Source organism: Mustelus asterias, chromosome 15 (genome assembly GCF_964213995.1).
Source record: "Mustelus asterias chromosome 15, sMusAst1.hap1.1, whole genome shotgun sequence".
In the NCBI taxonomy this organism is placed as follows: Eukaryota; Metazoa; Chordata; class Chondrichthyes; order Carcharhiniformes; family Triakidae; genus Mustelus; species Mustelus asterias.
The window spans coordinates 38,361,307-38,387,669 of record NC_135815.1 but is presented as its reverse complement, the minus strand read 5'-3'; the positions used below and the strand labels follow the sequence as shown (position 1 = coordinate 38,387,669).

The window sequence follows — 26,363 nt, the reverse complement described above, 5'->3', positions numbered from 1 at the left end:
AGCACAGTGGTTAGCACTGCTGCTTCACAGCTCCAGGGTCCCGGGTTTGATTCCCGGCTTGGGTCACTGTCTGTGTGGAGTTTGCACATTCTCCTCGTGTCTGCATGGGTTTCCTCCGGGGGCTCCGGTTTCCTCCCACAGTCCAAAGATGTGCGGGTTAGGTTGATTGGCCAGGTTTTAAAAAGAAAATTGCCCTTTAGAGTCCTGGGATGCATAGGTTAGAGGGATTAGCGGGTAAAATATGTGGGGGTAGGGCCTGGGTGGGATTGTGGTCGGTGCAGACTCGATGGGCCGAATGGCCTCCTTCTGCACTGTAGGGTTTCTATGAATTCTATGATTGTATCCATTTAGATACCTCACCCTGGATCCTGTGAGATTTAACCTTATGCAACAACCTACCATGCGGTATCTTGTCAAAGGCCTTGCTAAAGTCCATGTAGATAACATCAACTGCATTGCCCTCATCTACCTTCTTGGTTACCCCTTCAAAAAACTCAATCAAATTTGTGAGACATGATTTTCCACTCACAAAGCCATGCTGACTGTCCCTAATCAGTCCTTGCGTCTTTAAATGCCTGTAGATCCTGTCTCTCAAAATACCTTCCAACAACTTACCCACCACAGATGTGAGGCTCATTGGCCTGTAGTTCCCAGACTTTTCCCTGCAGCCCTTTTTAAACAAAGGCACAACATTTGCCACTCTCCAATCTTCAGGCACCTCACCCGTGACTATCGATGATTCAAATATCTCTGCCAGGGGACCCGCAATTTCCTCCCTAGCCTCCCACAATGTCCTGGGTGTCTGTGTGGAGTTTGCACATTTTCCCCGTGTCTGCATGGGTTTCCTCTGGATGCTCCGGTTTCCCCCCATCGTCCAAAAATGTGCAGGTTAGGTTGATTGTCCATGGTAAATTGCCCCTTAGTGTCAGGGAGATTAGCAGCGTAAATATGTGGGGTTACGGGGATAGGGCTGGATGGGATTGTTGTCAGTGCAGAATCGATGAGCTGAACCGTCTCCTTCTGCACTGTAGGGATTCTATATCTTTCGTTTCCCCAATGATGATATTTGAAATTACAATGAAACCTGTAGCTAGATAGACATTTATTGTATATGCTAATTTGCCATATTGTTGCTAATTGATTGCTAAATTATTGGCAGAGTGAAACAGCAGAAAAATGTGAATGATTTTCCTGTGGTTAAAAGGGACCTTCAAACCACTCAACATTGCTTTTGTAATTATTTTTCAAGATAAATGACCTGTAATATTAAAACAAAGAAATCTGATTACATTTACACTCTAGGTGAAGAAAAGCATCCACAGTAATCAGTTTAAAAAGTTCATTTTTCATTCTTATGGGATTGATTCACTTTACAAATGGATGTTATAAACAGTGATCTGTCAAGACTTGAATATATTAGTTATTTGTGAAGTTCTCCACCATTTCATCTCGGCAATCAGTGATTAACATGTTGTTACTGAGAAGTAAGAGGTCTCTAACCAGGCGATTCATTTTAGTGCACAGTTTGACACTGGGTATAATGTATACTGACCAGGAAAAGAATACGCATTAAAGTACCCAATTTGTGTCCCCACATTAAAAAATAATTGGGATGTCCAGTGGTCTATTCAATAGTCTACTGCCCAAGGCAATGTACTGGACACAATGATGCCCCGTTGCTTTAAGTGAGAGTTAATTCCTATGTTGAAAAAATGCTGCTTCAACAAGAAAATACTTGAAACAAAAGAGGACCATTTAATTGGAAGTATCGATCAAAATTAAAACAGTTTTATAAACTGTTGACCATAAAGCACATTTCAGACGTCCAACTTTCCTGCTTTTCCAGGAGGATCTTCAAATATGCAAATCAGAGTTGTAATCCAGTTGTAAGGCTCCGATCACTATTTTTATATATGTACAATTTGACAGATAATGTTCCACACATGCTAGGCCAGTTGTATATGATTTTGAACAGTCTAAGCAGCGATCTCTAAAGGACCATGCTCGCCCCCATTCCCCACCTCCCCCCCCGCCCCTCAACAGGCCTGACCCGCCAGCTGACCTCTTTCAGAAACCAGACGATTTTCAGCCTGTTAAAATCAGAAAAAAAAAATGCAGAGCTGGATATGTGTCCATTCTGAGCCAAAGTTAATAATTAGCCACGTAGAGTTTTTCCACATCAAACCACGGAATCACAAACGCAAACTACTGTGGATGCTGGAATCTGAAACAAAGACAAAAAAATGCTGGAAAATCTCAGCAGGTCTGGCAGCATCTGTGGAGAGAGAGTAGAGCCAACGTGTCGAGCCTGGATGACCCTTCGCCAGAGCTGATGAAGCTCTGACAAAGGGTCACAGAATCACAATATATGCACAACTGAAAAATATGACTCAAACTAGCAAAAACTTACCTTCCATTTTCAGGGTTAAAATCGAAATAATGCTCCTTGCAGTGGTCACAGCGTATCCCAGTCACTGAAAGGTCTCGGCACACACATTGTCCTGTGACACTGTCGCACCTCTGATGCATCGATCCTATTGGATGGCACTCACACGGCAAACAACCAGTGGAATTAACCGAGGGAAGCATAAAACCTGAAAAAGCACCATGTAAATTATTTATAAAGAGTCAGAATTTAGCATATGGATGCAATAGGTGGCAAGGCAGATGATTTTCCAAAAAGTTATAAAAGAATTGATATTGAAGATCTTTATATAGATCATCAACCTACCTAAATCTATATAGTAAAATCTACTTTTATCTTAACATTACTGGATGTATGTACCGATAGACTACACCAAAAGAAGCCAGGCTGAGCATCACATACATACGATTCCTCACAGATGCTACTTCTGATCACTTCTAGGTTTCAGCCAGGCATCTCTGCTTGGACTAGTCAGAACATCAGTGGATCATTCACCTCAGTCCATTCTCATGTATTTACCAATTACGTAGCAATATTGAGAAAAGCCTGAGAACAATTCATTTGGCTAATAACGCTTTATACACAGGATGCCTCAACAAATGGAATAAATAACTGCAAAAGAAGTGGCAGCATCAAATCTTCTGCTTTGAAGTCTGTGTTTCAGAAATGCTTGCAAAATTTTATTGAATAATAATAACGAGTTTTGATCTTACCGGCCACGAGGGGGCATGGCTTTAAATTGAGGGGGGGTAGTTATAGAACCGATGTCAGGGGTAGGTTCTTTACCCAGAGGGTGGTGAGGGATTGGAATGCCCTGCCAGCATCAGTAGTAAATGCGCCTAGTTTGGGGGCGTTTAAGAGATCCGTAGATAGGTTCATGGACGAAAAGAAATTGGTTTAGGTTGGAGGGTCACAGTTTTTTTTTTTAACTGGTCGGTGCAACATCGTGGGCCGAAGGGCCTGTTCTGCGCTGTAATGTTCTATGTTCTATGTTCTATGTTCTATCCATGCCACGATCTCGCTGCAGCGAGGTCGGGGAATTTGGCGCCCAGCCAAATCTCCGTCCACTGCAACGGGATGGGAAAATTCCGCTGACATGATGGGTGGTAACATTCTGGCCAATATCTTTCATATGTACAGTATTTAAAGAATGATCAGATGGTTGCTTCAATTAACTAAAAAGCAGCATTACAAGTAAAGGAACAGCAACTTGATATCTACATTACCTTCAGTAATATTAGTGGGAAAATGATTAATGCACTCATGTGTCATTATCCCTTCTGCAATTGTAACAAAGGTATCATTTAAAAAAAATAAAAAGTAACTTCTAGTCTTTCTTGTGTTAGTATTATACCAACAATATAATATATAATTATATGGATTTTCTTAAAAATATATATTTTGCAACCATTTCATAATGTTGCGTTTTAGATTACAAATATATGGAATCCAGTTTTTCTATACTGGAACACATAAGCTTTCCATGAATGCACAAAAATACAGCAAAAAAGTTCTTCTGTGATGTGAAATTATTAAGCCAGCATCATAAATCTTTAAAGGGTAAAATTTGTGTTTTCATAGAAAATGGAAGATGCTTGTCACTTTCTTTAATTAAATCAATAATTAAGTCACATTTATGAAATCCCCACATTTCCAAACCATACATCCCCACAGTTTCCTTATTATTAATTATGTTGTAAAACAGGCACACTCCTGTTTTTGTTACAAAAGAAGCATCATACCATATTCACTGTGAATCATAGTCATTGTTCATTATCCAATTTCTCAGTGTAAAATCTGAATTTGTAGTTAACTAATGGAATATAATGAAAACTAACTCTTAGTGTGAATATATATGTATTCTTTGATTCATTTTTCAGCATTTGTCTTTTGAGTTAAAAAACCTCTAACATATAGAATTAATGTAGGAGCAATTCAAAAATGATGGAAATAGGTGGGATTCCTTACAAGCGACAGTTATTTGCAAATTAACTGGTTTATTCAGATAATAGTGTTTAGATAAAATATTTGAATAAGTGAGAGGCAGAATCAGAGATCAGAAAATATCTGAAATTACTTAATGGCAAAATAATAAAAATCTGTTTTTACTCTATGATTATATTGACGGAATTAACTGTAAAATAAAACCACAAAATTTTATTCAGAGTCAAGTTGTCATTTATCTTATCAGCAGGAAAGGACCTAAATTAAATCCCAACTAATTTAACAGTGATAAATACAAACCAATTATTCCTTGGGAATTAAATATTGTCCAGATGAAATTTTAAGGAATAGACAATTAACTACACATTCTGTCAGATCAATAAAATGATCATTTTGTGAAGAACTACTATATTAGTCATTATTGCAGCAATTTTTACTGGTGAGCTATTATTTAACTCTTATCTATATAAATTACATTTTAAATTCAATCATATAAAGCAGAAAATTGTTTTACATATTACCATGGTATCAGACTGCAGATTGTACAAAGGTGATTCCTGCTGCTAGACCATTGCTGCCCATTAAATGCATACTCTTTTTTTTCAGGAGACTATGACAGCTACAGTGGAATACCATTAATCTGAATGCCACCATGCAGATTAATGCAGATTGCGCAGATTAATAATGCAACTGGGAGTGGTAAATTTGAAATTTTGAAAGAACACTTCCAGGCACTGTAAGATTGGTTTTAAATGGGGTGTCGTAAATAGGGCCTGAGCTATTTTCTCACCATGCAATCTTCATGCTGAAATAGGGTGCATCGAAGCCATCCTGCAGGATAATGGTCACCCTGAGCAGATCATCATTAATTGTATATCACGCCAACTCATGACTGGGTCTAAGGTTGCCAATTTTGGCTCTGAAAGGTGTCCAGATTACCCTGGAAAGGGAAGGTATCTCAAAAGCAACAGGTGAAGTGAGCCATTACATGGTGTCACTGCGTAGTAGCAATACGAGTGGTATTCTCCATTAGCAGGGTGTTGCCACCAAGCCAAAAGATGCTCTGTCTGTCACACAAATGAGCAATGTGGTATATGTATGTCAATGCAGGTGTGATGCCAGTTATGTAGACTGTACATCCCAGAAATTGGCAGATCATATCAAACAGCACGTCCCTTTGGCACTTCACAACTGATCGTACCCAACCAGACCGTGTTTGCAAAACTCAAAATATGATGTGCACCATTAGGTGTGATTCTGTGATTGGACAACACCTGCTAAACAATCCTGACTGTGCTAGGAATTACACTGAAAACCAATTTAAGATTGTCATCCAGGCTCACAGTGTGGCTCACTAACGTGTGCTAGAAGCCACATATATTCACACAAAGGGCCCTGTCCTTTGTAACAACAGGAACGGTTACTCCCTTGTTCATTCCCCAGGGCAATATGTTGGCCAATCAGAATCAGCCTGACTGGTTTGACTTGAACAGAGCTGGACAATCAAAAGTTTCATTCTGCATTTTCGTGAGAATGCCTCCACGAATCAGAATCCACTTGCCAACAAATCAGCACTCTCTTCTCAATTGCTGTTGCCCTGTTACTGCTGGAAAATTTTTGTGAGCTATCCTGATGAGTGGAAGATAAAAAGCTTTGATAGCGTATCCCTTTTTTTCAGCAATTTGAATTCAGATAAATGGAAAGAATTCTGAAAATAAAACTTGGTATCAGCAAATGTGATTGTGAAAATACACCAACTAGTTTACAAATGCCTTTCAGGAGGGAAACCTGTCTTTACCTGGTCTGATCTATATGTGACTACAGTCCTACACCAACATAGCCTTTTAATTGTTCTCGAGAGTGGCCTAGCAAACTGTTCAATTCTAGATCACAATGCAGCAGTTCAAGAAGGCCCAGCATGGCCTTGTCCATAATGGGTGACAAATGATGGTCTAGCCAGCAACACTGATTTAGCTGGAGCCTCATGTCACAAAGGTAGAACTTCCACCTGTTATTCTCCAACCTCCCCAATAATACTGGATCCCAGCATTGTAGTGGTTATTCCGACCCTTCCCTTCAAGCCTGCATGATGTCAATGCCTTATGTGGTCCTCTATCCACTCCCTCAAGACGCTGTGTGTACCATTACTACAGAGGTGAAATCCTCTCCCCCAACAAATGATGGTCTAGCCAGCAACACTGATTTAGCTGGAGCCTCATGTCACAAAGGTAGAACTTCCACCTGTTATTCTCCAACCTCCCCAATAATACTGGATCCCAGCATTGTAGTGGTTATTCCGACCCTTCCCTTCAAGCCTGCATGATGTCAATGCCTTATGTGGTCCTCTATCCACTCCCTCAAGACGCTGTGTGTACCATTACTACAGAGGTGAAATCCTCTCCCCCAACATGAAAGCTTCACATCCCATTTTGTCTTCCCTATCTTCAAGCTGTAGATGCTCTCATTCACCATCACCATTCCTGCTGCAGCCCAGTACAGAGCCTGCCAAGCCCAGGGACAGCGACTGTAGGACAACCCTGCACACCAAGATGAGCTCTTTGCCTGTTACGCTCACCTCAAAGTTGTGAGCAAACAGGGGTCTGACTTGTGCATGCCACACATTTTCGAAGAGGTTTGAGGCCAATGTAATTTCCCGCTGGTGTGACAAAAGATCGGAATGTGTGGGGAGATTCCGGTGAGCAGATGTTTTAATGAGCATTCCTGAGATACAAATGAATACAAATGATATTCACACCACCAGGCAGCAGGATAACCCACCCGCCATTGGCAGAATTACAAACTGTTTTTATGCTGGCTGTTCAATGACTTTTGGGTAGATACTCCTCTGCTCCCGCCCACCATGAAACCTGCTGTGGGCAGCTTGGAAAAATTCTGCCCTTTATTACAGTAACAACCTTCAAACATGAAATCTTGGGCTGGATTTTACGTGCCCCACTCTGAGTTTTTTCAGAAGGGTAGTGCGTAAAATAGGGTGGGTGCCAATTCCATCACTTTACCGCCCAACCTCAAGCTCATTCCCACAGTACAAGCGGTGGGCAAGTGCTAAAATTGTCAGCTCAAATAAATAATCAAAGCTCAACTGGGCTAGTTAACAAGCCAACTGACCCCAATATTACATTGCCCATGCCATAACCTGGAAGCCTCTAGGTTTAAAGGGGTTTGGCATCTGGTATGCTGATAACACCTCCCATGTCCTCCTTGCTGGGCTTGTAATGAGTCAAACGCTGAGGGGTTTCCCTCCCAGAGTGGCAGCAGGAACGTGGTTGGGAGCAGGTGAATCCATAGGGTCAGCACTGGGGGATACTGTGAGGTTCTTGGGGTGGAATGCCAGGCTGCAGGAACAGAATATAGGGTCTAATTCTGACAAGGGATATTTTCCAGCCACATGAGGCCTTAAGACCCTCATACAGCAGGGAGAACGACTGCAGTGAGAATAAAACCTCCCAAACTTAGGCAGCACTGTGAAGCCAGATGGCACGAGTTATATGGAAGCTCAAGGCCACTGCTTATGGAGGCCAGACTGTCAGTGATTAGTGTCTGGGTGCTCAAGTTGGAAGACTCATTGAATCATAGCCCATGAAAGCTGTGCGAATGAGGGTGCCCTCTGAGGATGAATTTGACATGCCAATTGCAGTCTTCACATAGATCTGATGTGCCGCGCCTGCCACAAGGGAAAGCATTGAACTCCAACGTACACACTCATGTCTACATAACAGAGACGTGACACAAATGTGGCCCCAAATGGAAGGCGCCATGGTGGAGTCACTCATCAGTCACCCTGCTCAAGGGATGACGGGGGGGGTGAGGAGGCAGCATCTCATTTCCCTATGAGGATAGAACGCAGGTCCATTGAATGCACTCAACAGCCCTCACTCCTCACCCTTGGGGGGAGGGCAAATGGGCTGCTGACTCTCAAGGGTCAAAGCACTTCATTCAGGTGGAGTTGAGAGGGACAACTGAGGGGAATGGCTATTATGTGACAGGGGAGGGAGTGAGACTCATTGGAAAAGCGCTCACATAAGGGGATGTCCCAGATTCAGAAAGGTCTGAGGGTCAGGGCATTGTCAGGAATCCTCATCGCTCACTTTGATAGAAACATAGAAACATAGAAAAACTACAGCACAAAACAGTCCCTTCGGCCCCACAAGTTGTGCCGAACATATCCCTACCTTTTAGGCCTACCTATAACCCTCCATCCTATTAAGTCCCATGTACTCATCCAGGAGTCTCTTAAAAGACCCTGTTGAGTTTGCCTCCACCACCACTGACGGCAGCCAATTCCACTCGCCCACCACCCTCTGTGTGAAAAACTTCCCCCTAACATTTCCCCTGTACCTACCCCCCAGCACCTTAAACCTGTGTCCTCTCGTAGCAGCCATTTCCACCCTGGGAAAAAGCCTTTGAGAGTCCACCCGATCTATGCCTCTCAACATCTTATATACCTCTATTAGGTCTCCTCTCATCCTACGTCTCTCCAAGGAGAAAAGATCGAGCTCCCTCAGCCTATCCTCATAAGGTATGCCACTCAATCCAGGCAACATCCTTGTAAATCTCCTCTGCACCCTTTCAATCTTTTCCACATCCTTCCTGTAATGAGGCGACCAGAACTGCGCACACTACTCCAAGTGGGGTCTGACGAGGGTCAGATGTTCTCTGATGTTCTCTTCCTTTTAGTTTTTTGAGTCCGGAGGATTATGGAGCGAGTAGAGCTGGGAATTCTTTTGATTCCGATCGACCCGCAGCGATGACATTGACATGCAGCTACATGTGGCCAGGAACAGCGGCCTGCAGGGGAGGAGGAGGCTGGGATCATTGCTTTTCTGGGAGCAGGGCCACAGGTGGCTGAGTCTCTGAGGATATACACTACCGGCCACAGGGATTCCAACATCCGACTTCCTACCTCCAGATATCAGAGGTCCGGTGCCGGAGAAGACTGCGCCTGTCCCAGGGAATGGTGGGCCACCTGTGCCAGGTGATGGAAGAGTTGGCATCGCATGGACTGAGAGGTCACTCATTGCTTGTGGCCCTGAAGGTTACTGCTGCTCTGAACTTATATGCCAGCGGCTCATTTCAGGGCTGCACGACAAGTGTTGGGAACCTGTGAGGTGGCTGGGTGGGAGACCACTGTGGAGGTGTGGAGGGTGTGTGAGGGGGTGCAGCTGAAGACATCAGAAGGCAGACTTACTCTGGCTGCGTGAAGAAGGTTATTCATCTTTCACGAGCACGGTTGCCCCATCCTCTTGTGCAGTGAGCTGTCATTCACTATCGTAGCCACTGCCTCCCCGGCGTGCTTGGAGATCCTGAATCCTGGATGTCTGCTTTGTTGTGGGTAGAGGACGTCTCACCTCTACTCCACACCATCTCGGAGTTTGGTGAGAACTCCCTCCGTAAAACATGATACTATCTTCCTGGCAGCCATCCACTGGATTGGACTTGGAACTAATACAGGGGAGTGCTGTGGAGGTGTTTAAAAGGGGTGTCCGACTGATTAGAGAGATTAGGTTTTCCTGGGGGGGGTGCACGTCAGAGGCAAGCCACCATGAACATGGCGTGTATCATGTGGGGGGAAAGAAATGTTGTTAAAGAGGCTGAATATAAGGTGAGCTTTCCCGCCATCGGGGCCAACAGGATTCTTCCCGGTTTTCTCACCCGAACTGACACTTTGAAAAAGTATGGGTAAATTCCGCCCATTGGTTCTGTATGCCAATAGCCTGCGCTGCCAATTTTTGTGTGGCAGCATTGCTTTCATTGTGTGTATGTTGGGCACTTGTGTGTAGTTTGTGCACAGGATTGATTAGCAATGATGTCAACGGGTAGCTCTTGTTACCCAGTAGCCACTGTTTACTTTGCCAATGTGGCTCAAATACAGCTGGCACAGTGGTCTGCCATAGAATTAAGCTTTCATGACTGTTCTGATTCTGGATATCAAGGATTGAACTGCATGATTCTGTACATATGGTCACACATTAGCTGGTGTTGTAGGAGTGGAATCTCTTTTGATGATAGTATCGAGGAGTTGATTTGCAACACTGGCAAAACAATGTGCAAGTATCAATGGCATCCTACACCAGGGGACGCCTGCAATTCAATGAAGCCACATGGCCATTTTAACTGTGCACCCTGGCAAGAGAAAATGTAGTCTGGTCTTGATGATCAGAGCATCACTGACATTCCTTGTGCAACAATGGATGACGGACTGAAGGTTGTTCATATTTCCAGCTCCAGCCTGGAAGGAGGCAGACGGCTAAAAGTTCATTGTCACCCAAACCTTCGTAACCATTGCTAATATGGTCCCTGAATCCACCGGGGTGGCTGCAGCAGGCTGACAAGTTTCAGTGAGGATGTCCATACTGAAGCGCAGATGTCACATACCTTGTACCTCATTGAGGTTGAAGTAGGTGAATTGTTTTCTGAACAACTTGGATGGATATAGCCTCCAGCTCAGAGCCCCTCTTCCCCTTCTCTCCCTCTTTCCACTTCCAGCAGCTTGGCATACTTTGTAACAGGAGTTTATGAGTGCACTTGAGAACACAGAGGCTGAAGCCAGGGGTTTTATGAGTAAGGGGAATAAGGGGAATAATAAGTGGGAGGAAACTGGAGCACCCGGAGGAGACATTAACCCACGCACTTATTAACTAATGACAGCTGCTTTCAGAAAGCTTGCATTTCCCTGTTTAAGACTGAAATAAGCTTAACTGAAACAGTTATTTTTAGTTAAATGTTACATTAAAAACGACTAGACTTGAGAGAAATTAACCCTTAAAACTTCCTCACTCACCAAATTCCTGGGGTTCACACTCTGCACAGAGGAAGGATAGAAGGATCCCCTCCCACCAAACTCAGCTTTCCCCATAGAAATCTAAAGGGATCATCAACCATCTACAGGTTGCTTGTTGATTTCTCCAAGGTGTCGCTTCTATTTTACAAGTCTTAGGTGCTTTTTGTGGTTGTTTAAGATTGCCAAGGATCATAAGGAGTGTTGTGTTAGATGCACAGAGCGTTTTTGTCACTTTTAGGCTTCTCCAGTTGCTCCCAGGCATGGGAAGATTAGTACATTCATGGAACGCAGCATGACTTGGAAAATGAACTTCCTCCCACAGTCCAAAGATATGCGGTTAGGTTGATTGGCCATGCTAAATTGACCCTAATGTCAGAGGATTAGCAGAGTAAATATGTAGGGTTACAGGAATAGGGCCTGGGTGGGATTGTGGTCGGTGCAGACTCGATGGGCTAAATGGCCTCCTACTGTTGGGATTCTATGATCATTGTTATTCAGAAAGTATAAACACAGGAGTTTATGAGTGCACTTGAGAACACAGAGGCTGAAGCCAGGGGTTTTATGAATAAGGGGAATAAGGGGAATAATAAGTGATTTCCAGTAATAAGGGGAACTGTAAATTAGTTGAGAAAAATAAAATTAATTAACACAATCAAGATGGCAGGATGGGTGGTGTTTCATGGCTGCAGAATGTGGGAACTCCTGGATGCCACTGCAATCCATGGCATCCATATCTGCAATAAGTGTTGGTGGACTGAGGAGCTTCAGCTCAGAGTTGATGAGCTGGAGGCTGGGAGGAAGACACTTTGTTCTAGAAGGCAGTCACACATCCCCGGATGGCTTCATTTGATTTGCTCAGTGGTCATGGACAGGAGGATGTGACTGTGTAACATGCATGTAAGAGGACTAAGAAGGTGGGAGTGGAAGAGCCTCAGCCCTTGCAATTCAGCAACAGGTTCAAGGTTCTTGCAGCTTGCATGGACAAGTATGAGGAGAGTACAGTAAGAGTTTTAACAACACCAGGTTAAAGTCCAACAGGTTTATTTGGTAGCAAATACCATTTGCTACCAAATAAACCTGTTGGACTTTAACCTGGTGTTGTTAAAACTCTTACTGTGTTCACCCCAGTCCAACGCCGGCATCTCCACATCACAAGTATGAGGAGGACAGTAGTGTGAATGAGCAGGCTGACCTGTGTGGATGGCCCCCTGGTACAGGAAGCCATTCAAGTGGGGTGAGTTAAAAGGAATGTCATGGTAGCAGGTCACTGTATAGTCAGGGGGATAGACTCTGTTCTCCGCAGCTGTGAGTGAGAATGCAAAAGGCTGTGATGCCTGCCCAGTGCCAAGGTTTGGTTTATGTGCTCAGAGCTCTAAAGGAATGTGCAGTGGGAAGGGTCCAGTTGGCATAGTCCATGTTGGTACCAATGACAGAAGTAAGGCTAGAAAGAAGTTAGAGAGAATGATGAACTAATAAGTAAATTATAAAGCAGAACCTCAAAGGTAATAATCTCTGGAGTACTAAGTGGTCTGCAAAGAGAAAAGGAAATCACTTATTCCCTTTGAATAAACCACAGCTGTCAATCAAGCTAAGTAAACATTGGGGTTATGGAACATTGGAAGTATTTGAGATGCATTCAAGAATAAAAGGAAAACCAGTAGTGATTTGTGTGGGCATGATGTCATACCACCGGCAGGGGAGGAGTGAGAGGACTCAACATGGCTGGACACTATGGTGTAAAGGCATTTAATGATTAAAATGTATTTAAAATCTTGCAAATCCGGTTCACACCCTGATCACATCACTGGCATGGGGCGGGGAATGTCTCAAATTGATATCCCGTTTTGGTCCTCTCCTGAGATTTAGCCATAATGGGATTTGCGCCCGAGGTGAACAGGGCTAGATCTTGCCCATTAAGTTTGAACATGATGTAGTTCAATCAGAGAACAGGGTCTTAATTCTAAACAAAGGAAACTATGAGGATTGCTGAAAAAAGAGACATGCCAAAGCTTTGCATCTTGCAGTCAGGACATTTTACAATCCAAATGTCATGCCCAATAGAATCGCAGATCCATACAGCACAGAAAGGGACCTCTACGCCCTTGGTGTCTGTGCCAGCTCTTTGACAGGACAGTCCAATTGACCGAGATCCCCGTCTCCGTAGTCCTGTATTTTTTTTCCCTTCACGTATTTATCCATATTGCTTTTGGCTGTTACAATTGACTTGTTACAATTTGCTATATTGACAAACAGTAGACTGTTTTGCTGGTAAATGTTTGCTTTTGCAAATCCTTGACGCTGGTATAAGTCAAGTAGAACACTCCAGAATTGCACCCAAACTGAATGCCCTCGAACCCTCCCATATATCTGAATTCAGCTGATATGCTAATTAGTTGCGATTGGATCTTACTGGAGAAACTTTGTGTATTTAAACTCCATTGCAAAGTTTAACGCAAGTCAAAAGCAGTAATTATAAAATGCACTCAGCATATTCATATTAAGTTATACCAGTTATATTTGCTATATTGCAGCTATCTATAAACTAAAGTTACGTATTCAGATCCTATGCAAACAGAAAAGGATATTCTACTATGAATAACAAAGAAGAATTGGAACCATAATCACTTTTTTTACAAATTCTTAATCATAGAACACTCAAGATAATTGTTGTATCCACATTCTGAAGAACATCAACAAAATCTATACAGAACAGGGATTGACTCTTGTCCAATGCCAGTTGAATTACTAGAATTTCCCACTCACTCACTACATCAGGTTTTGGATTCAACATGCTTATCTCTTTATTAGCAAACAAATTCATCTATCATGCTGCATTCACACTTACCTGGCCTGCACTGGTCACACTGTTTTTCCTGGCGATTCGGCTGACAAATACACTGACCATTGCTTTGGTCACAAACAGTTCCTTCCACTGTCCCTGCGGGATCACAGTTACACCATTGACAGCCTTCAGAGTTGGACGAGCTAAGGTTGAAAGTATGAGGGATACATTGATCACAATGCAGGCCTGTAACGTTTGTTTTACACGGACACTGCCCTGTGGATTTGTCACAATCCATCGAGCTATTTATTGTGCCTGCTGTGTCACAATTGCAAGGTAAGCAGGCCAAGGAGTTACTCGCATGTAGAGCATAATATCCATCCAGGCAAGCGTCACACCTCTGTCCTCCAACATTAGGTTTACAAGCACACTGACCTGTTTCAGGATCACATATGGTTTCAAGGACTGATCCTGCTGAGTCACACTCACAAGGTTTGCAGCCACCAACATCCAGTCCATGGAAATTATCCATACAAGTGTCACATTGAAATCCTCTACTGTTTGCCTTGCAGTTACATTGTCCACTGTATGGGTTGCAGAACTGGTTCTCAGAACCATTGATATTGCAGTCACATGATTCACATCCATCGGAATTTGAACTGTTCAATAGTTTGAAACCAAAGTTGCAGCGTTCACATTTTATCCCTGAAAGAATTTTAAAAATAAATAAATGAAAGCTATGAGAAAATAAGAACTGGAAATCAATTTTTATTAACACTTGTTCACGTGTGTAATTTGATTATTATGAAAAATGGTAATATTCAAATAATAATTGCAGAGGTTATTAGTTTTTAAAAATATAGTTATTATTAATTTATAAACCTTTCAGGATTAGTTTTAGGAACTAAATCTAAAAAAAGAAACAATAGTAAAATACAGAAGTCCCACATTTTGGGTAGTTTCCTTTATCTCTTGATTAACATTACCTTCAGTTACCAGAGACATCCAACAAGTTAAATATATTTCCATTATCTCAAAAAATGCAAATATCTGTTATACTTGAAAACATGGTCTGTGAAATAATATATTACAGTGGAATAAAAATGCAGTAAAAAGTTCAGCAGAAAGCAACTGCTTGCACTATGATTGATGACTTACCTAAGGCATAACATTTAATTTCAGTAAGAAAAATAAAAGTACTAGCAACACTACAAATTTTAAAGTAACTGTATTGTGAAAAGAGTTATGACTCATTCCAAACTATTAAAATCAGTCTAGGGGGATTCACCTCATCATTTCTAAAAATATACATAGCACTTATTTGAATTTGTCATGCATGTTCATGACAGCTAATCTGTCTCCAGTGTTACTGAGCAAAGCCTACAGGGCATTGCGTCCAGTTTCTTACAGGGTTAACAAGAAAGTAGGGAGAGGTTTCCAGATCCATTAGGCATTTAAGGCACAATCTCTACCTGTCACTTTTTATTCTAGATAAGTGACCTACTTTACAAATTTCTTTGTATTGAATAATTCATTTACAACACAATTGTACAACCATATTAACTGTAGTAAAAATCAACCTCTTGTGCACCACTCTTGTACCACATACTTCAAAATGTAATGATGTTATGAAGCTCCTTTTGTGCATAACAAGGAAACAGCACTGATGATAATAGAGATAAGGTGGATCTAAGGTTCTAAACAGCAATGTATCATCTAGAATGCAATTCAGCCATTACTTGCTTTATCATATTCTATTTCTGAAGTTCAGCCTGATAACAAAGATAAAAATATTAATAGCAATAAAGATTTTTCTCCCAGCGTAGCAGAAAAGGTTATCAAATATCCTTCAACATCAAAACTGATCACATTACATAAGTCTTTTTCACATCTCTGCTCTGTTGCTTAATGCTGTTCATTACAATCCACATTAGCTTTAATCAGGGTCCATTTTAGAAGCAGCATTTACAGCTAACTGCTATGCAAATGAAATGGTAAATTTTTTTTGATCCATATGTATGGACTGGGACATGTTCTGCTACAATGCAAAGCACACTTTATCAAGAATGCTCCCTGCATAATATTCCCATACATCAAAATTTCAAAGTGCATTATACACACAATGTATTTTGAGCACTTGATAAATTTTTGCCCTATGTAGCTGTTAGTACCTTCAAGTAAGTTGCAGGTAACAAATTGCTTTAATCAAATCTAATTTCTGAAAATACCAGTGGGAACTACAAAACATAAAAGCAAATATCACAAAAACGTGATAAATAACAGAGAATATGGTAGTTTGTTATAATCAACTTGGCAGTGAATTGCAAAATTAAAATTATCTGGCCCTTGATAACTAACCACATATATAGATCTTTGAAGTAATGATAAGTCTCTAGCATTTTATAAGAATTGTTCAAAGGCATACAATAACAGAATGAAAAAAGGATTTATCATAAAGCAGCTCATTGCATGCAAGCCCTTTGAAGAAATACTTTAAACTGGACTTTAACAGCAACTATTAAGTTGGCTTGTGTGCTCAGAATATATTAGACAATTATAACCTTGCACATGTGTCTGAGATGTTTAGCAAATATTTGTTTAATAACTTCATAAGAATGGCTCGTGACTGACAGACTTCGGGTCAAATTCATAACCAGCAGGTTATGATACACAAAATCTTATATTTCACCTACCGATAACATTTGCTTTGCACTTGCATTGACCTGAATTTTGGTGACAGGTAATATCTCCATTGACTGTCCCAGAGGTATTACAGTTACAAGGACTGCAGCCATCAGGGTCTGAGAAGCGCAGATTATAGAATCCATCCTGGCACTGATTACACTGTCTGCCAGACACCCGTCTCTTGCATTTACACTGGCCTCCAATCTAAAGAGATTAAAAATATGCTGGGATGAGTGGAAGCAGATGATGGCTACAATGATTTGTTTTGCTATATTTCTAACAAAAATGTCAGCCAAAAGGAGAATAGAGAGAAAGTGAAATGAACAATAGGAAGGAAAAAAACCAATGAGAGATGAGGACAACCATGTCTGAAAACAGAAAGGGTTTTCAACAAATGGAAATAGAGACAAGAAAATGGTAAACTATGCAATTGAAGACATAAATAAGGAAGGTACACACTGAAAAATTGTAAATCTAAGTAATGAATGAAATATAAGGGCAACTTTTAACTCACATTTCATCTATTGACTATAAGAAATTGATTTGTAATTTTTCATTCTTTTTTATAATATAATTATATTTTCATTTGACTATTGATTTCATATTGGAGCAGATGGACTGAAACCAAGATGTTCCCTCTGGTCTGAAAATATTCTGTCGGTTTTTGATACCCTTAGTGCAATACTTTGTTACTGCAGTGTTAAGGAAGCAATCAAAGTATTTACAAACTCAATGGAGTAGGTGTTGACTTTGTGTGATAGGGTAAAATGGGTAATATCAAGTCAGCAGCCCATTGACTTCAATCAAAATAAAAATGAAGAGAGACGTCAATATAAAAAGTTTATTTTTTGATAATGCATCATAATTTGACACTGAACAGATTAAGTTCTGTACACACAATATATCGTACCAAATTTTAACAAAGAATAACTGCCGCCATGATGGGGAAATTAACAGCTAAAAAAGATACCAATACCTTCTCTATATATTTAAGGTCATTTCCAGAGCTGGTTAAGTTCTATTGAACAATGTTAACAACGTGCCTACATCCTTCATTATCAGTGACGATAAGACCATGGTTATTGGCACTGCTTTTATCACCTTGTTATGGCATGTGGAAGACCTGTGCACTCTGTCATATCCCTTAATGATGTTCAAGAATAAATTGTTAGAGCTGTTTTCTCTTTCCATCGCAAGTTTTAGTTATGTTTTTATTGGTATGATTTGTAAGTTGTACAGAAATTCTATGTTCTTGCAAGAAGAGTCAACTATCAACCAGGGTCAACTGGCTAACTGAATCTATGGACTGGGAAGGTCTTTTTTGAAATTCATGGTGAGTTTATCTGGACCACATCCGTTGGTGAATGAAGACATTTTCTGAGTGTAGAAACCATAATGGTGGGCAATTAAATTTTCTCTGCTGGCCAGGATAGTCATTCCCTTACCAAAACTAACAGGAATTCATGTTGCACTGTAGGTCAAACCTAGAGGTTGAAAAATTAGTGGACATTGCTGCAGGAAATTTGGAAACACTGGGGAGTAGATAATTCAGTCCCATAGGCTGATTTGCCATTCAATTCGATCACAGTTATTCAGTGTTCCAATTCTGGCAGCTTTCCTATTACCCTAGAAGCTGTTGAGCACCACTGCTTGATATGATAGCAGTGGTCTTGAAAGTGATCATTGCCCAAGTTCAGTTCACTAGATGAGTAACTTTGTAATGAATTGGAACACAAGATTTCTCAGTTCAATACGTATTTAGGATTGTCTTTCAGTAAATAAAAACAGAATTTTACACTCCCCTCAGGGGCGGGTTGGCAGGCAGTGGATGACGTAAAATTGATCACCATGTCAGTAATGCCATGTCCGTCACCTACCTGCCCACATCCAACCCAATTATAGTTACTTAAAGGCCTCCCCCTAGTCTGCCGCTGGTATTTTACCCATGCCGGAGGAGGCCAGCGCCAAGTGTTCAGGCCGTCAGGTAAAACCTGGCAGCACGATGGCCAGCTGGGCTTCAGGAGGTGGAGATGGGATAATCTCCTGTTCAGGAGCCCTGTGCTCATCCGAGATACCTCCCACCACCCCCCACCCCCCCCCCCCAAGGGGGTTCCTCCCGACTAAGTTTCTTCACCCCCCACCACACTGTTAATCCCAACAAACGCCCACTATCCTCCTGCCCAGAACCTGCCAACCTGACCCCAATAAACCTGGGAACCATCTTCTTCGGGGATTGCCCTGGCAGGGCTGCAACAAGAGAGCTGCTGACTATTTGATTGGTTGGTAGTTCTTGGAGGTGGGACTTCCTCCCCAATTGGGACAAAAGGCCAACACTAAGCCAATTAATGGTGAAAAGGCATAACATGGCTGCGGGGCAACCCGGCTATAGAGACAGGTTTGGTTCTGGTTTTATGTCAAAAGAGTGGTGAGGCCATTTTGTGCCACACCCCCACCCCCACATAACAGTGAGACTTAGTGGCACACTTCTAAAGAGTGTGCAGTATCAGAGGATATTGAGAGAATGGTTTGCAAAGCATATGGGATTTTAGGCTTCATAAATGGAGGCAATGAGTACAAAAGCAGGGAGGACATGCTGAACATTTTTAAAGCTCTGGTTAGGCCATAGGCGCAGGATTGCGGGCAGTGCCAGTCACCATCCTTTCAGAAAATGTCTGCCCCCTGGCAAGGTGCAGAACAGATTTATCAGAAGGTTTCCAGAATTGGGAGGATTTTACAGGGTTAGGTTGGAATATCTGAGGATATTCTCCTGGAGAATTGATTTGATAGAAGTTTTATGACCAGGTTTGAATAAAACAGACAAGGAAAACCTATTCTTATTCCCATTAGCTGACAGTAAAATGGAGAGGAGAAACAGATTTAAGGTTTTGAGCAAGAGATGCAGGGGGATTGTGAGGAAGAATCTTTTTACACAGCGAGTGTTGATGATCTGGAGCTGGTTGTCTACGAAGGAAATTGGATGGAAATTTGACAGGAATATGCCTGCACAACAATGAGGATTGGCAGGGGGGTAGACCTGAAAGTATTGTTCTGCAAAGAACTGGCATTGACTCGATGCAACATAAATGACTCTATGACGCTAACAGGGTGATACCAAGATAGCGTCCATTCGGAACAGATTTCACACTTCAAAAAGCTCTGAAATGATAGAAAACATTAAAGCTGTCCGCTTTAAAATTCCGTCACTGGAAAGGATCCATGATAGGCAACAAAAACAGAAAATGCTGGGAAAAACTCAGCAGGCCTGACAGCATCTGTGGAGAGAGAATAGAGCCAACATTATGAATCTGGATGACCCTTTGTTGTCTCTATTCTCTCTCCACAGATGCTGTCAGACCTGCTGAGTTCTTCTCAGCATTTTCTGTTTTTGTTTCAGATTCCAGCATCCACAGTACTTTGCCTCTTTCGATAATAAACAATGTACATTTTAAAGACAAGACAATAAGACGGAGAGGATAGTATATGCATGACCAAGGTGCACAGCAAAAAGGCTACAGTTCAGAATGGAATTTGTGAAAAAGCAAAGTGAAAACTTAAATCTTAGCAATTTCATAAAAGAACGTTGACAGTTCAATTGCTCATTTCATTTACACCAAAGTCATATTTGGACCAAAGAGGTCCTAAATTCAATCCCTGATTTTCGTTGTTAGCTGATCTCAGCCAGCCATGTAGCATTACGATTCATCTCAAGTCTCTGGCTTGTCAGGAGGATTCCCTCTCCTGATTCCAATGTAATGACTCCTGTTGGAAATGGACATGTGTAAACATCAAGAAAAAGCAAAATTGCCTTGTCAATGATGCCGCTTACATTTGAATAGTTTTGCATCACTCTCTGTTCAGACTCCTGCATAAGTAATGGATACTTTGGTTAAGTACTGAAGAATAACTGGCAGCTACTAAATCAATGCTTTCAGGAGAAGAAGAAAGCACAGAGAACTGAAGAGGGGGGGTGGAAAAGAAGAAAACTTAGAAATTACTGTCCCCTTACTTTCGTCTGCAATTTTAAGCTGTAAACTTGTACAAATAATTTATAGAATTCATACAGTGTAGAAGAAGCCATTCGGCCCATCGAGTCTGCACCGACCACAATCCACCCAGGTCCTATTCCCGTAACCCCACATATTTACCCTGCTAATCCCCTGTCACTAGTGTCAATTTAGCATGGCCAATCAACCTAACCCGCACATCTTTGGACTATGGGAGGCAACCGGAGCACCTAGAGGAAACCCACGCAGACAGGGAGAGAATGTGCAAACTCCACACAGACAGTGGCCCGAGACTGGAATTGAACTCGGGTCCCTAGCATTGTGAGGCAGCAGTGCCAACCACTGTGCCACCGTGTCGTGAGGTCACCTTTTTAAGGAAAGACATGGGTCTCAAGAATTTATGTAATTGGGGCCGTATATCAATAGGATCCCCATTACATTTTAACCCAGGCCTGAATAGGAAACTCACTGCAGTATCCACAAAATGTGAAAGCAGGCTGTGCCAGCAGCAGAAAAAGATGAAGAGACCCAAAAGGTACATCAAAACTTTCTGGGTCATGCGAGAAACGTCACAGCACCTCCCCCCACACACTCCCTCCATTTCTCTGTTCTCACGTGACATCCTGAAACTCCTCACTGCCTTTTACCTGGAAACTGATGGGCCGTGCTTGTTCACCCAATCTTTGGAATCTTCAGCCAGTCTGCACCCTCTTGCTAATTGCTCTGGACGTAAAGTGGACCAGCACCAGTCAAAACTGCCAGTAGCAGCAGGGAATTTACTCACTGTGGTTATACATGCTTCACAATTACATGTGATTTATTAGAATAATTGCTTTATAATTTATGTGACTTATTACATAGAATCACATAAAACATTTTCAGATTAATTGAGTTTTTGAACAATATGCTCATTGAAATTGTGATTTATTTTGGAGTTAGATGTTTCACTTTGATTTGTTATCCTTTCCTTTGTCTTATTTTTTATGCCATTTCCACCCAATTCTTGTTACAGCTGCTTACTTTCTGGCTTTATTCCAATTTTACTCTTTTTGACACCTTTGTATTTCGGCCTGTATAAAACATACATACAAGAAAGGTTTATATATTTTTTCAGTTCAGCCTCGCTCCTCTTCTTTCTCCTCTTCCTGTTCCCCTGATTCAAGGGCTGTCCTATCATGATGGCCAGGTTGCGCAGCATGAAAAAGATCGCAATAATACTTGACACCCTCTCCAGTAGTGCTGGGCTCATCCATTGAATCCTACAGTGCTGAAGAAGGCCATTTGGCTCATCAAGTCTGCACCGACCACAATCCCACCGGGCCCTATCCCCATAATCCCATGCATTTACCCCAGCTAGTCCCCCTGACACTAAGGGGCAATTTGGCATGGCCAATCTACCTAACCCGGACATCTTTGGACTGTGGGAGGAAACCAGAACACCTGGAAGAAACCCACGCAGACACGGGGAGAATGTGCAAATTCCACAAGCCAGGAATCGAACCCAGGCCCCTGGTGCTGTGAGGCAGCAGTGCTAACCACTGTGCCACCATGTCGCCCATTGTGCCACTATGCCATCCTAGAGTGGTCCAGGCAATGGAAGTGTCGTTTCCACATATGCATGGTTTGTTCTCTCGTGTTTCACGTAGAAGATTGGCTTTCATTGTGTCAAACACTGTGATGCGCATCAATTGGACACGAGGCTCAAAGCTTCGGTAAAAGAAGGCTTTTATTAGCTAACAATGGAACTAACAGAACTTTAACACACCATCCCAGACTGAAGAGGTCCCGCCCGAGCAGGGGGTCTTATACCTCTCCCAGGAGGCGGAGCCCGACTGGGATGTGCCACAACAGTAACAACCACAGGTGTATCAATCCCACCCTAGCCCAACAACAACATTAGAACAACCCAACAACAACATTAGAACAATCCCACAGTGGGAACCAACGATGGTTCACCACATTCACCCCTCCTTTGAGAACAAAGGCCGGCGGGGTACGAAAACAGACTAAAATGTCAACAGATTATAAGTTCAGACGGTCTGGAGGACCGCACCGTCGTTGTGACCTCCTCAATACCGGCGGTGACACCGGAGTAGGTGCTTGCGGTGGCATTCTCCCCAAAACAACGTCCAGCTGTTCTCCCACGGACTCACAGGCCGGTTGACCCTGATGAAGCGGTAGTGCAGGGGATCCCGGTGCATTCTGCGATGGCGCCGATCTCCGGGGCTCAGGCAAGCTGTGCATTGGAGTATAACTGTTAAGCACTGGTCCCGGTGCTGTCCGCGCCACGTCCGGGGGAGAAATAAGGGATAAGGGATTCGTCACTGGGGGTATGGGAGCGACAGGAGTTGCTACGTCCCCTGCGGGCGCCAGGTCTCGGATCGAGACTGTGTCCTCTCGCCCGTCAGGATATGCCACATAGGCATACTGAGGGTTGGCGTGGAGGAGGTGGACCTGTTCGACCAAGGGGTCGGACTTGCGGGCCCTTACATGTCGCCGCAGAAGGACAGGTCCAGGGTACGTCAACCAGGCTGGTTAAGATATCCCCGAGGACGACTTCCGAGGGAATGAGAACATCCTCTCGTGGGGAGTAGCATTGGTTGCCGTACACAGGAGGGAGCGAATGGAGTGAAGCGCATTTGGGAGGACCTCCTGCCAATGGGAGACTGGAAGGCCTTTGGACTTCAGCGCCAATAGGACAGCCTTCCAGACTGTAGCATTCTCTCTTTCCACCTGTCCATTACCCCTAGGGTTGTAACTCGTGGTCCTACTAGAGGCAATCCCGTATGAGAGCAGGAATTGCCTCAAGTCATTACTCATGAACGACGAGCCCCTGTCGCTATGGATATAGCTGGGGTACCCGAACAGGGTAAAAAGATCACGGAATGCCTTGATCACCGTGGCAGTCGACGTGTCCGCGCAGGGGACAACAAACGGGAACCGGGAGTACTCGTCTATTATGTTCAGAAAGTACATGTTCCGATCTGTTGAGGGAAGGGGGCCCTTAAAATCCACACTCAGCCTCTCGAAGGGGCGAGTGGCCTTGACCAAATGTGCCCGGTCAGGTCGGTAAAAGTGCGGTTTGCATTCCGCGCAAATCCGACAGCTCCTTGTCACCGACCTGACGTCCTCCACCGAGTAAGGCAGGTTGCGGGCTTTGATAAAGTGGTAGAGCCGAGTGACCCCAGGATGGCACAGGTCATTATGGAGGGCGTTCAAGTGATCCTCCTGCATAGTAGCGCATGTTCCGCGCGAGAGGGCATCCGAGGGCTCATTGAGTTTCCCTGGACGATACATGATATCGTAGTTATAGGTGGAGAGTTCAATTCTCCACCGCAAGATCTTATCATTCTTGATCTTGCCCCTCTGCGTGTTGTTGAACATGAACGCCACGGACCGCTGGTCCGTGATCAGGGTGAACCGCTTTCCCGCCAGGTAATGGCGCCAGTGTCTGACGGCCTCCACAATGGCCTGGGCCTCCTTTTCCACCGCTGAATGCCGAATTTCGGGGCCTTGGAGGGTGCGGGAAAAAAACGCGACGGGCCTGCCCGCCTGGTTTAGTGTGGCGGCCAGGGCGAAATCAGATGCATCGCTTTCCACCTGAAAAGGGATGGATTCGTCTACCGCGTGCATCGTGGCTTTCGCGATGTCGTGTTTCAATTCCTTGAAGGCCAATTGGGCCTCTGGCGTGAGTGGAAAAGTCGTGGACTTAATAAGCGGACGGGCTTTGTCCGCGTAGTTGGGGACCCACTGCGCATAATAGGAGAAGAAGCCTAGGCATCTTCTCAGTGCTTTTGCGCTAGCGGGCAAGGGGAGTTCAGCAAGGGGGCGCATACGGTCTGGATCAGGGCCAATGACCCCGTTTTCCACCACGTATCCCAGGATGGCTAACCGGCGCGTACGGAATACACACTTCTCCCTGTTGTAGGTCAAATTCAGGCGAGATGCAGTGCGTAAAAAGTTCTGGAGATTTGTGTCATGGTCCTGCTGATCATGGCCGCAGATGGTGACATTATCCAGGTACGGGAAGGTAGCCCGCAGCCTGTTCTGGTCCACCATTCGGTCCATAGCACGCTGGAAGACCGAGACCCCATTGGTGACACCAAATGGAACCCTAAGAAACTGATACAGACGATCATCCGCCTCAAAGGCCGTGTAGTGTCGGTCCTCTGGGCGAATGGGGAGTTGGTGGTAGGCAGACTTAAGGTCTATGATGGAGAACACCCGGTACTGCGCAATCTGATTGACCATATCAGATATGCGCGGGGGGGGATACGCATCCAGCTGCGTATATCGATTAATGGTCTGACTGTAATCAATGACCATCCGGGGTTTGTTCCCGCTCTTGACCACCACAACCTGTGCTCTCCACGGACTAACACTGGGCTGTATGATCCCTTCTTTGAGGAGTCGCTGAACCTCAGATCTGATGAAGATCCGATCTTCAGTGCTGTAACGCCTACTTTTAGTAGCGATGGGCTTGCAGCCTGGTACCAGATTCTTGAATAAAGAGGGTGTGGTGATCTTTAATGTAGAAAGATTGCATGCGGGGCGCTTTGGACAATTTGGAGACTGCAGCTGTTCCCCTACTGTCAGCGAAGGGAGTGGCCCACCGTACTGTAGGATCACACTCTTCATGTGGACCATAAAGTTTAGTCCGAGGAGAATTGGTGCGCAAAGATGCGGCAACACAAGGAGCCTGAATCACTCGTAAATTGTGCCTTGCACTTTCAAGGTTACCACACAACGTCCTAGCACAGGGACAGACCGGGACCTTGATGCCATAGAGATTGTCTGTTTGGCAGTTTGAATCTGGAGTCCACACCTCTTTACAGTGTCAGGGTGAATAAAGCTCTCAGCGCTCCCGCTGTCAAACAGACAATAAATTGCATGACCATTTACCTGTATATCCATCATCGAACAGTCAAGCCTGTGGTGCTTAGCCTGGTTCAGCGTGATCGACGCCACCGTTGGTCCGTGAACGTCACTGCAGGCAGCTGAGGTCGATGGTGAGGACCCTGCTGGTCGCTCATGGTCATCGTCGACCAAAATGGCCACCCCCATGAATCGCTCATGGGTGAGGGCGCCAAACGTAGCGACTCCTGGTGGTCATCCTCCTCCGACTCCGTCGACCGCAATGGCGTCGTCCTGGACTCGCACGTGGACGAACCCCGTGAGTACTTCGACGACGATGGTGATGATCCCCATTCCGAAGGGTCACAGGCCGCACTGCCGTTCTTGGGCTTCGATCTGCACACCTTCGCATAATGCCCCTTTTTACCGCATAGGTTACAGACTACCGCATTAGCGGGACACTTTTGTCGTGGATGCTTGGCTCCTCCGCAGAAGTAGCACCGCGGGCCGCATGGGGCTGCAGCCATCGTCTGGTCCACATGGGAGCATGCCATAACACTGCACTTCGAGCCCGTGGGGCGAGGAGGGATTTGCGACTGCTCCTGCCACGTTGTCTCCACGTGGTCCTCCGGATACAGGACCAAGCTCTTCGAAGCCGCCTCAAGCATTTCAGCTAATTCCATAGCTTGGGTCAGGTTGAGATTTCCCTTTTCTAGCAGCTTGAGACGGATGTATGAAGACCCGACCCCGGCCACAAACGCATCTCGGGCGAGGTCATACATGTACTGCTCAGCCGACACAGCTTTGCAGTCACAGCCCCTGGCTAGCTGCAAGAGCTCATTGGCGTAATCCTCCATGGTTTCGCCCGAC

At 43.9% G+C, this 26,363-nt stretch overlaps 1 protein-coding gene across 1 annotated transcript in view; it reads right to left on the bottom strand.

Moving 5' to 3' along the window:
• The window catches only part of ush2a (Usher syndrome 2A (autosomal recessive, mild)), a 916,330-nt gene that overhangs the window by 703,932 nt on the left and 186,035 nt on the right, over nucleotides 1–26,363 (bottom strand). Inside the window, exons 12-14 of the mRNA XM_078230465.1 lie at nucleotides 16,644–16,839; nucleotides 14,014–14,655; nucleotides 2,411–2,594 (exon numbers count right to left, since the gene is read on the bottom strand). Coding sequence (XP_078086591.1) covers nucleotides 2,411–2,594; nucleotides 14,014–14,655; nucleotides 16,644–16,839 — 1,022 coding nt within the window. The remainder of the gene's footprint in view (nucleotides 1–2,410; nucleotides 2,595–14,013; nucleotides 14,656–16,643; nucleotides 16,840–26,363) is intronic.